A 12,519-nucleotide genomic window follows, 5' to 3' on the forward strand; every position below is an offset into this window, starting at 1 on the left:
ACCATTCTGGGCAGAGGTCTGTAGGTCACACCAGGAGAAAGGAGACCAGCCCGCCCAGGAGGTAGAAACTGCCACTGCCCCTCTCCCAGCTCCTAGACAGGCGGCAGAGAGAAGGCTCAGAGAGGCATACAAAGCTCCTTCCTCCCCTTTGCACACACCCACGTTTTCCTATGACCTCAACCCATCCATTTCCAACACGGCTCTTATCAAGATGCGTCATCTATCCTTCTGTTTATCTGTTAGCCATTAAAGTTGGCTCCTAATCTCTTTGGTTCCCCAGTGTATCCCCAGCACCCAGCAGCAGGGTGGGCACAAAGCAGGTTCCTAGGAAAGATGACAGTGGATGGAGCTACCTTCTAGGCATAAAGCCCGTATCTGGGCTCCTTTGTACCCACAATCGAGTTATCGTTCAAATACTCTAAGACCTCAAGGGCATCAACCTTAACAGAGCCCTTAGCTTCTTCTAACTCATTTATGCATCACAAGCCCCTGAGTTAAGCTATTAATCCCCATTTTATAGGTGAGAAAGCTGAGCAACATCCATCTGCACTTGGATCTGCTTGTCTCTAAGGGAGTGGCTTTCTTGGGACACAAATGTACCCTGGGCTACTTCATTTCCAATCCTGATTCCAGCCAATGTGCAGAGGAAGAGGAGCAGGAAGTTGGAGGAGCTCTGCTCCAGGGAGGGGACTCAATGGCCTCATCCAATGAGAAGCTACTGTGTGTCAGACACTTAAGTAAGTGCTTTATATGAACTGTCTTACTTAACCCTTATAACGACTCTTCTAGTGGGCACAAGGGAGGCATTATCATTTGTATTTTATGGATGAGACAACTGAGGATCAAAGAGGTTAAGTAATGTGCCCAAGGTCACCCAGCTATACAGCAAGTGGTAAAGGTGGGATTTGAGCCCTTGTCTATTTGTTCTTACTATTCTGTACTTTTTGTCCAAGCTCCAATACCATACGGTAAAGCTGTGGAACGTGGCTAGCATTTTCCAGGTGCTGGCAATTTAAAAGGCACTTTCAGGTCTATTACTCTTCCCCCTGTGAAAGGAGCTTCCCCACTCGCGACCACTAAGTCTGAGAATGCTATTCACCTAGAGGAAGAGGCCCTGCCTAGAACCCAAGATGAGGTTGACTGACACTACAACCTGTTTTCCCCAAGCCTTCCTTCTCCCTGAAGTGTAGAGTGGATCAATCCCCAGTAGGACAGGCTGGACAAACAGACAGACACAGCCCTCACCAGGCACTCCTCCAGGTGGCTCCTGTCGGTGGTACAGACGTCGACTCTTAAGGTCTTCTGGTGAAGGGCTGGATAGGACATGGACACCCAGAACACCTCGTTGAACACGAGGGCGTCTGAGGCGTCCAGGGGCCGGGTCCGGAACAGGCAGGTGGTGCTTTCGGAGCAGGGAAGGATAGCCACACGAATGTTCCTAGAGGGAGACAGAAATGCAGGAGAGCCTGGGTCAGCCCAGATCTGGGGCTGATGCGCTGGGCTAAGGGGCTGCTGCTGGTTTCTGCAGCTGCTGCAAATCTGCAAGAAAACAACAGTAGACAAGAGTTTGTAATTTCTCAAGTCGTCACATGAGAATTTGTGAGGGATGCAGAAAAGGCTCCTAAGGACAACACATCGCTCTTCCTTCTCCAGAATCCTCCAAATTCTTAGAACGTCATGGCATGTGTAGTCTGAGGCCAATGTGTGCAAACTTCTGTGTGCAGAAGGACCCATGAGGCTGCTTGTTAACACTGAGGAATCCTCCTTCATTCAACTGCTGGTAGGAAGGCAAAATGCTACAGCCTCTGTGGAAGGGAATGTGATGATCCTAATAAAATCACAGATGCATTTACCTTTGACCCAGACAGCTCGCCTGTAGGCTCTGTCCCCCAGATACCCCAGAAAGCAGCGTGCATTGGTACACGAGCACTAATGGGATACAGAGGAAGTTATTCATCCTGGCGCTGTTTCTAAAGGCAAGAGACTGAAAACGACCCCAGGGTCCAATCTTGTTGTCCTTCTGTTTTGCCTGCTTTCCTGGCTTCCTTGCTCCCACACGTCACACCCCCAGGTGCTGGCTGGGTGCAGACCACAGAAGTACAAGCTCCTGTTGCTACCCTCAAGGCCTACGGTCTAGTTAAAAGAGAAGGAATAACACAGAGGCACATGAGTGCAGTGAAACCTAAGCCTGGTCTGCAGTGGGAAGAGCTGGCAGGCAGGCAGTGCAGGTATTTGCTGTTATCAGCTGTAAGGTAACACCCATCTCACCCTTCCAGCAGAAGCCCAGTGACAGGCATGGGCTCCTGGGAATGGCAGACCGTTTCTTTCTGCGTGGAATACTTGAGCTTAGAGCAGATAAAAAGGGCTACGCCTTTCTTCTTCATGAGGCTTCAAGTTTACAAGGGCAGGGATCTGCTCACCACCCCGTTCTTAGTGCTGGCACATGGGAGGTGCTTAGGACGTATTTGTGAAGGAATTGAAGCTGTCTAGGATGGTTCTCTTTATAGTTAGTGTGCTTGCCATCACGTCTGTACCCACGTTTATAGTACTGACACTTCCTGTCATGGTCACATGCATTAAATCCCCAGTGGGTTTAAGGGCCCATTGTTGAGGTGGACAGGGCAGGAGAGTGTCCCCAGGGACGGCCGCAGAGGGTGAGGTGAGAGGATAATATACACCCTGTCAGCCCCATACTCACACTTTCTGGTCTTGCTGCAGCAAGAGAGCAGAAAGATTACTCAGCTGGATAATTAATATTGCAAATTGCTTATTCTTCTCGTCGTACCTGAAATGAAAAGGGGCATATGGAGCACCTATTAGTAACACATCTGTCTCTCTCTCAATATCACAGACATGGCTGCTGGCTGCTCCGGGGACTGTGTGCGTATGAGAGTTTTTAAAGAGAAGCCAGAAGTTTGTGTGAAATTTCCTGGTATTTAGTCAACAATGAATTTCTACTGAAAAAATATTGAGCCCAGCTCCCATCAAGAGGAAACAACGACTCTGGGCTGCAGCACCTGGGGGTTAGACTTTGGTCCAGAGGGGTGAAAACTTGATGGAACGGTAAGACAAAAACCACAGCCGCAATGAGCAAAGAGACCGAGAGGCAGGAGGTCTCGGTCCCGGGCTGGCTCTGCCGCCAGCCAGCTCGGTGAGTCAGGGCAAGTTACGAGGTCTTCCAAACCTCATTTTCTCTTTTGAAGAATAGGGAGCTAAGAGGCAGGGAAAGAGCCGTCTCCTTTAGTTAGGAGCCTACAGTTGACAGCAAGTCCCGCGAACTCTGCCCTCTTCCCCCGGCAGCTGTGAAGGTAAATGCTGGCAAGACGCTGCTGACAAGGAAGAGACCCTGCACGGACCACTCCCCTCTTTCCTCGCCCTCCCTGTCACTTACTTCAGGGCAATCTGAACCCGGGTTGCACCCACTGCTTCTGATTCGTCACTGTCGAAAGCAGCAGCTTCTGAAGCACCCAGTCTGAAAGGCAACATGGGAAAGAAAGAGGGTCAGGCTTCCCCACAGGGACCTGGGACCAAAGTCACTTTCCAGAAACTGGGTTCTCTCTGGGAGGGTGTGGATGGATCCTCAATGAGGAAAGTTTGGGTCTGCTCAGCCTCCCTGACCATTCCTTCCCACGAGTGCCCCGAGTCCCTCTCTTGAACGGGTGCTCTTTCTCCACTATTGGCTCCCCTAGCTGTACGCCCCTTAACGGCAATCATGGAATCTGAAGTGCCTCCAGCCCCATAAGGAGCCACACTGTCTGCGTCTTCACCACCGCCCCAAACAGGACCGCAGGGGGAAGGTGGGGGCACTCGGGCATGCCCTCCTGTGGGCCCCTCCCACACACCTGAGGGGGCCGGGGCTCTGAATATTCAGAGTTCCCAGACAGCCAAGACTCAGGGACCCACCTCTGCACAGAAGCCTCATACACACCACTGTCCCCGGCCACGGATTCATCCGACACAGCAGCGGAGACACAGGCCACTTTCAGGGTGCACCCTGGGGCCGAATTCACAGCTGGAGAAAGAGGGGGAGAAAGGAAGGATGGCAAGGCGTGGTTCAGAACCAGGATACCGTCTTCGCAATGCAGCACACTTTTGACCCACCCTCTGTCCCACGAGTCTCACCAAATTCCAACCATCCCTGAACTTGACAGCAAGGTCCTGCCTTGCTCTGAGGTCAAGGAAAGGGTAGCATATGATTCTCTGTTTAACATCCCAGACTCTGGAGCCAAACTGCCTAGGTTCAAACCTCAGCTCCACCACTGACTGCTTCATGATACTGGGACACTGATTCAACCTCTCTATGCCTCAGATCATCATCTGCAAAATGGGGATAATAATCCCTACCTTGCAGGGCTGTTGGAAGGACCCAAGACAACATTACGGAGAAGTCCTTAACACAGAGATTGGTGTGGCAGAATTGCTCTAGAAAATTCAGTACCACTATTCTGACTGCGACTATCATTCCCATCACTATGGGACGCCTTCTAGAGGGATCCTTACATACCTGGAGCAAAATGACAGCCCCTAAACCCTCGGGAGGGGCAAGGGGAAGAAAAAGTGAAGGATGTAAGCCCGGCACTCCCACTCCTCTGTCTATCCCATTCCACTCCTAACTCAGCTCCTTATCTTCCCTGCCCTCAGTGGAGACCCTCAGGAGCCTCCGACCCAGAGCTGAGACCGGGCATCTGGCACAGGCTGCACGTTCCTTTCTTCCCCAAGTCACGAGCACAAATGGTGTGCCAGGTTCAGAGCTACCACGAGGAACAGGACAGTTCCTGACCTCAGCGCACCAGGGAAGGCCATATTCAGGTCCTTCACCTCACAGTCAGCCCTTCTAAGCGTCCCCTGTAAGCCAGGCACTGGGGGCAACCTGGAGAAGAGACTGGGGTGGGGCAGGCTGGGGAGAGGCATGGTGACAGCGTGCCTGGGAGAAGCCAAGTAGCCATCTGGGTGCAGCGTCCCCAGCCTGCATCCCACAACTGCTGCGGCCTGAGGAGACCTCCCGCTTCAGACCCACGCATCTCCACCCTCCACTAAACCACTTAAGGAGATTAATCTGTCTGCTGACCGAACAGCAGCACTAATCGCATAACCTGCTTAGTGTCTGGGCTCAGCCCAGCAGCGCTGACCGCAGGGACGGCTTCTGGAGATGACAGGAAGGAAACACCATCCTGAGACACGTGCGGTCTTGGGCCCACACACCCCAAGGATGCTGTGGGAGGGGGGAGGGGCATCAGTCCCCAACATCCCTGACTCAGCTTATCACTGCCCTTAGACAGGGAGCATCGGGAATGCTTCTGGAGCCTCGTTAGAGGTCCCACCTGAAGCCCCTCCTCTCCAGGGAACAATTTTCTGAAGTTTGCCACCTGCTGTAGGAGGAAGCCTGTTTTTATTTTTGTTTGAGAGCACTCAGCAAGACACCCTTCCTGATGAGGGAGCCCCAGGGATCTCTCGGCTCCTCTTCCAAGGAAATGGCTGGCACTCACCCAGCAGAGTCTTTAATTAACCGGAAAATCTCGTCTTCCCCCCTTGCTCCCACTGGCCCTTATACACGAACGGCTAATTCTGAGCAAGGTGACGGCCTTCCTGCCCATTTCTGGAGGCTTAAGGCTGAGATGGGTCCAGCTTCTTCTAGCTGGCCTCACAGGGAGTCAGGAGCAGGAGCCCTTTGTAGATGGAGTTGGCACATGTCTTGGTGTGGGTTCTGGGCAGACGGTCCTGGCGCCACTCCTGACCCTACCACTTCACAGCTGTGACACTGACCTTGGACAAGTCATTTAACCTTGCTGTGCCTCAGTTCTGTCGTAAGATGAAAAATGGTACCCACCGCAGAGAGTTGTTGAGACTTAAATGAGTAACTATGCATAACAGTGCCCGTATCTTGCACACCTGCACTCAATAAATCATAGCCAGGAAAGCCCAGGAGCCCCAGGTGAAATAACGGGTCACCCTGCTCAGGTCTGACCTTCACCCCAGGTAGGCATGGTGGGGCCGGCGAGCACCAGGAGTGTGTCAGGAATAAACACACAGAGCTACCTCACATCCTAAGAGGAGTGAGATTGGAAGACGATAAAGGGGTTGGGTTCTGGGGTCAGAAAAACCTGGATTCCAATCCTTGCCTCCCCACTTGATGGCTGGGGGACCTAGGGCAAGTGACATCACCTCTCTGAACCCTGTTTCCTCATCTGTGAAAATGGGGATAGGAGAAGTAAACTGTTTCACCATATAAAGCACACTGCCCACCACATAACGTATCCCAATAAATATTAACTATTATAATTTAGTATGTGGTTGCTGCTAAAGAATTTTTCTCTTAATAAATCTTAGCTGTCATCATCAGCATCATCTTCTATTTTGAAGATTCCAACTTGAAGCCCAAACCACACCAGAATGTTCTTTCTGACCCCATGTGGAATGGGAGCCAGATCATATTCCCTGGCCTCAAACAGTCAGATGGGTCCCCAATGCGATTAGGAAAAAATCCAAACGCCTTCCTGCAGCCCCCTAGGCCCACATGCCCCGGACTCAGCCTGACTCTCCGGCCTTGTTGGGGACCCCCTACCTCTGGCTCTTGCTTTTCCCAAGGCTGGCTCCTTCTCACTGTTCAAGCCTCCATTCAAATGTCACTTTCCTTCACAACCTAGTCTGAACCGCAGCCCCACCCCAACCTGAAAGGCTCCATCACATGCCCTGTCTTATTTTTTCCTAGTGCTTTGATTGCTCTGGTTGTACAGTTATGTCTGCGCCTTCATTTACAGGCACGCTTCATCAGAACAGGGATCCTGTCTGTCCCCAGCACTGTATCCTTGTGACTAATCCTATGCCTAGCACATGGCATATCTGTTGGATGAATGAATCCATGTACATCCATTAGCACAGGACCTGGCATTTAGTCTCAGTAGGTACATAATAAATATCTGTTGAATGAATGAATCCCCCATGGGAAAACTCTTAGCCCAGGACCTGGAACACTGTAAATACATAAAATATCTACTGAATGAATAAACGTATCAATATACCACGTAAAGCCCTGGCACACAGGAAGCAGTCAGCAGACACTGACCATAATTATCACTGGGGCCTGCACTCAGGCCTGAGCCCAGCCCACCCTCCTCCCTCCATCCCACGCCCGGATGGGATGCTATCTACCTTGGCCCGGCTGCTTGCCCTCGGTTCCGGGTTCCTCCAGCCGGCACCTCTCCCGGGTGCTGCTGCCAAGGCTCAGTCCACACAGAGTGGCACTCAGCTCCGGGTCTTCAAACTCCAGGGCACTCAGGAAGGCATCTCCAGCCAGGAGGGGGTCAGCGATGAGAGGGGAGCAGGGCGGGGATGGGGAGGAGAGGGAGGAGCGGGGGGACAGGGAAGTCATTGACTTTGGGGTGCCAGACAGGGAGCGCAGGGCCTGCAGGCGGCTGCCCCCTTCTGCCTTCTGGGTCTTGGCCACCTCGTCCTCATGGATGGTGGTGATGCAGCCCGAGGGCCGGAAGCCTGTGGCCCCCTCCAGGAGCAGGAACTCCACCTTGCTCTGTAGCTCCGAGTCCAGCTGCTCGAAGGGGTCATAGTAGAGGTCAGTGAAGCTGGCCGAGGTGGAGGAGTCCAGGCTGGAGGCAGCCAGGGAGCCCCGGCTGGATGTGAGGGATCCAGGGCTGCTGCCCGAGGACAGGGATTGCATGCTGCTCGAGAGGCTGGAGGTAGGGAGAGAATGGAGGGTGAGGACTCAGAGATGGTGGGGCACCTGAACTTCCTGCCTGGCTCTGAAAAGCACCCTGGGCACTGAAAATACATTGTCTCATAGGACCCTCCTGACAGTCTCCAGGGAAGATCAAGCACCCCCATTTCACTAAAGAGGACACCCTGAGAAGGCCACACAATCAGAAGGTGGCAGAGCTGGTATTCGAACCTAAGTCAGCTGCTTTAGAAGCTCACATTTTCTTCTGTGTCTCTGTTTCCCAAACCTCCATTGGCTGCATTCCATTTTCATGATATTTTTCCCTATTCGAATCCAGCCCAAAATAAGACTTCATATGTTTCTTCAAATCAACTCACTTTTTATACTTTAATATAAGTCTATTATATAGTAGGCCCTAAGGTCTACTGTCTCTGTTTTGTGGAAGTGGGTTGGCAGGTATGAGAGACCCGAATAAGACACACGAGCACCTTCTGCTTGGTGTTGTCAGAAGGACTGAGGAGGCTGTGGTCTGGAGATGGGAAGGACCCTGCCCCCGGCCACGTGGGGCCCAGCCCAAGTCTGCTAGACTAACCAGCCACCTGCTGTGCTTCTAAGTGTGCACACTCAAGCCACAGAGGACATGTGGAGGGCAGGGCCTGGGCTGGGCCCCCACGGGGTGCCTGCATCTGGCCGCCCAAGGAAGGCACTCGCCGCCCCACTCACCTTTTCAGCTGTGAGTGCAGGGCTGCGAGCTGCCGGGTGGCTTCCTCCAGTTCTCTCACAAGCTGGTTCCTCTTACTGTTGAACTTTAACCTGAAGGGAGAGGAGGCATGAGGAGGAAGCCCCGAGGGATCCAGACTCTGTCTCCCGAAAGAGGAATCACAGGCATGTACTCGTGAAGACATACAGACACACACGCACACACAAGAAGTTTCTGGAAGCATTTTACTACGATGTTTGGGGAGCTATGGCCTCCACATATAATCGTATAATAATTGCTATATTCATTACCCATGATATACCAGGCACTGTGCTAGGAAACTTAGGACACTGCCTTCATTCATGTGTACAACAGCCCTACCCAGGAAGCATGGTTTTCACCACTTCACATATGAGGAAATTGAGGGTCTTAGAGTTAAATAATTTACTTAAAGCTAGAGAATTAGTGGCAGAATTAGAATTCCACCCAACCATCCCTCCTTCCTTCTCCCTTTCCTTCCTACTTTCCTTCCTTCCTCCCATCCATCTATCCACTAATATTTACTGAGTTCCCACCTCACACCAGACCCCGTAGTTGGCACTGGGGAGAAAGCTGTGAGCAAAAGACAACTTGTTTCTGCTCTCATGGAGCTTACATTCTACTGCGGAGGGTGGGGAAGGACAGATACTAAGAAACTACTCAAATATCTAATATCTAATTAACACACAGGACAAGGTCCATGAAGAAAAAGTACAGAATAGCAGAAAAGAATGTAAGAGACTCCATTTAGACTGGCAGGTGAACCTCTTTAAGCAAATGACCTGTGGCTGAGCCTGCTGGTGCTCACCTGGATCTGTGCCCTCCTCCGCCCCCGGGGCCCACAGCTGGACCCCCATCCCAGCCTCCCTTGCAGCTGGGTGGGGCACATGACCAGGTTCTGGCCAAAAGGAGGTGAGAGAAGTGATGGTCATCAGGCTGAAGTGGCTAAGAGAAGTGGGTATGTCTTCTCCATCATCCCTTGGAGGACACTTACGGCCTAAAAGGGGAGGTGCCACAAGATGGGAAGAGCCTGGCCTGGGGTCCCTGAATGACCAACCACACAGAAGCCTGCCTATCAGCCAGGAATACCCACCAGATGCTTTGTGGGCAAGAAATAAACTTCTGTTGTGTTAAGCCACACAGCTTCCCCTGACTAGTAGAGAAATTTAAGTTGACGTGAAGGATGAACAGGAGTTGGCCAGGAAAAGTGCAGGGGAAAGGAGATTCCAAACAGGGAATTTCAACAGAAACCCCTGTCATTTTAAGGCCACCATGGCTGCTGTGAGGAACATGGGCAGGGGCCAACACGGTGGCGCAGCGGTTAAGTTCCCACGTTCTGCTTCTCAGCGGCCTGGGGTTCGCTGGTTCGGATCCTGGGTGTGGACATGGTACTGCTTGGCAAAAGCCATGCTGTGGTAGGAATCCCACATATAAAGTAGAGGAAGATGGGCATGGATGTTAGCTCAGGGCCAGTCTTCCTCAGCCAAAAGAGGAGGATCGGCAGGAGTAAGCTCAGGGCTAATCTTCCTCCAAAGAAAAAAAAAGAAAAGAAAAAGAAAATGGGTAGGAGGCCGTGGACTGAAGGCAGGGAGAAGAGTTAGGGGGGCTGTGATGGTGTAACTGAGATGGCATCACTCGGGTGATGCTGAAGGAGACAGAGGAAAGTGTACAGGCTAGATGAGGGGCGAGGCCAAGGGAGAAAATGAGGAAGACCCGGAGGTTACTGCCTTGAGCAGCTGAACGGATCTGGAGATGGCTTCTGTTGAGACAAGAAGGTGGTACGCGGAGCAACCCAGGGGAAAAGCAGAGATTCCTTCCGGATGTGTGGCTATGAACGCCGAGCAGGTGGCTGTGTAAGGGTGGGGGATCACCACCACATGCATCACGGTGAAAGAGACTGCCATCTGTTATGGCCTGAATTGTGCCCCCGCAAAACTCACGGTGAAGTCCCAACCCTCAGTAGCTCAGAATGAAACTGTATTTGGAGATAGGGCCTTTAAAGAAGTAATTAAGGTAAAATGAGGTCATATGGGTGGGCCCTAATCCAATGTGACTGTGTCCTTATAAGAAAAGGAGATTAAGACACAGACACACACAGAGGGAAGACCATGCGAAGGAACAGGGAGAAGACGGCCATCCACAAGCCAAGGAGAGAGGACTCAGAAGAAACCACCTGCCCACCCCTTGATCTTGGGCTTCCAGGACTGTGAGGAAATAGATTTCTGTTAAGTCACCCAGTTTTTGTTACTTCGGTTTGGCAGCCATAACAAATGCACCATCTTAGAGTAAAATATGGAAGGAAAACAAGGGAGGGCCCAGGACGAAGCTGAGTATATACAGCATTCCAAGGCTGAATGGACTGGCAACTCCCAGCAAAGGAGCTGGAGAGACTGGGACCAGAGCCTGGAGAAGACCTAGGTAGGTGTGACGGAGTGTCATGGGACCTGGGAGCAAAGGTCTGCCCCCAGGTACGTCTGACACTAAAGCCCAATTCAGTTACTACGTCCCTGGAGGCAAAACCCTTGTATTCCAAAGAAACAGCTGGGTTCTCTCAGCCCCCAGCCTCTCCTGAAATCCCCCATGGAGGGCAGCTGAGTGGGCTCCAGGGAGTTTGCTGGCCCCTGGAGTGGGCCACTCCAAGGTCCCCAGATGTGACAGGGAAGGGGCCCCATCAAGACTGATGACTCGGGAGGCTCTCATGTATCCACTAGGTTAGTGGGTTCTCGGTGTGTGGCCCACAGACCTCCCGTGTCAGAAAGGAAGGAGTGCTTATTACACACGCGTTCCTGGGTCCTACTTCAATCTACTGAATCAGAGAGTCTGGGGACAAGGCCCAGAACCTGCCTCTTCATTAAGTATCCTAGGTGACTTTTAGGCACACTAAGGTTTATGAGCTGCTGCACTGACTGCGGATTGCAGCAGAGGCTGTGACTCGATCTCCTGGCACCCAGCGCAGTGCCCACCACACCGAGAGGCTCAATAAGTGACCGCTGGGGGAGGCAAAGTTTGTTCTGCTGAAAGACCTGAACGTTAAATCTCTCGTGGACAGAGGTGCCCCCGTCAGCCTCTTAACCCCTTATGCTGCCCTGTTGGAGGGGGACTGACTGACCCGTTGCTCCCAGAGCACAGCCAACCCAGCCTGGTGCCTGAGAGAAAGAGTTCCTTTCCGTGGAATAACCTAAGCATGCCACCCTTCCGCCAACACGCACAGGCCTCCACCACAGGCCCTGCAGTGAAGACCAGAGCTGGTTCCAGTCACTGAAAAGCAGTGAGGGATGGGCGGGCCTGTTACTCGGCAACTGGACTTGTGAAATTACAGAAAAGACAACCAGAGCAGCGGGCAGAGCGGCCTCAGCATGGTTCTTGGCCAGTTGAATCCCTGGCACTGTGCTTCTGGAGTCCTGCCTTGAGCCTGTGGGGCAGGCAACGGGCCGGCAGATGGAGCCTGTAATGAACAAAATCTTTGACTCTCAACGGAATGGACAGGACTGACTGTGGAATCTCTTGACCCTCCAAAAGAGCAAAGGCCTGAAGGGTGTGACGTCTGGGGTCAAGGAGCAGCTGGAGCTCACCATTTCTACCTTCATTTTCCTCTTCTCTGGGAGAAAACCATAGAGGTGTGGTCTGAAGGAAGTACAGGTCCCCAGTGGAGTCCCAACAGCATGCTGAGGGGACTGAGAATAGGGCGGCCTTGACTTCCGGAGCACACAGGTGTAAACGCTGGCGGCAACATGCAGGTGCCGAGGCCTCCTCCCAGAGGCGCTGGGCTTAGCAGGCCACATGGCATTAGTGTGTGAGGCCTGGCACATGCTGGAGGGCCAAGAACACACCAAGCGTGGAAGCAGGCGGAGGATCCAGAAGGTGGGGTTGGAAGCCCCACAGGCTGTAGCTCAGCACCTGGGATGTTGGTTAAAAATGCAAGAGCCTGGGCTGCATCTCAGGCCTGGGGAATGTGTCCCTGCGGTGAGCCAGGGAGTCCACGCTTTAAGAGCCACCCTGCGTGACTGCACAGTAGCTCGTGGAAGGGGTGGGGCGGGCCCATGGGAAGGGAAGGGGAAGCAGGAGGTAGGACGAGGGGTGTCGGGATGTCTGTGATGCTGACTGATTCGTG

At 52.6% G+C, this 12,519-nt stretch overlaps 1 protein-coding gene across 3 annotated transcripts in view; it reads right to left on the bottom strand.

The window, feature by feature from the left end:
- WWC1 (WW and C2 domain containing 1) overlaps positions 1-12,519 on the bottom strand; it is a 156,837-nt gene that overhangs the window by 34,973 nt on the left and 109,345 nt on the right. For all 3 annotated transcript variants that reach the window (XM_070569059.1, XM_070569061.1, XM_070569060.1), the window contains exons 10-15: positions 8,393-8,482; positions 7,150-7,685; positions 3,904-4,012; positions 3,392-3,472; positions 2,699-2,785; positions 1,246-1,438 (exon numbers count right to left, since the gene is read on the bottom strand). In XM_070569059.1, the coding sequence (XP_070425160.1) occupies positions 1,246-1,438; positions 2,699-2,785; positions 3,392-3,472; positions 3,904-4,012; positions 7,150-7,685; positions 8,393-8,482 (1,096 nt within the window). The remainder of the gene's footprint in view (positions 1-1,245; positions 1,439-2,698; positions 2,786-3,391; positions 3,473-3,903; positions 4,013-7,149; positions 7,686-8,392; positions 8,483-12,519) is intronic.

This window comes from Equus przewalskii, chromosome 13 (assembly GCF_037783145.1).
Source record: "Equus przewalskii isolate Varuska chromosome 13, EquPr2, whole genome shotgun sequence".
NCBI lineage: Eukaryota > Metazoa > Chordata > Mammalia > Perissodactyla > Equidae > Equus > Equus przewalskii.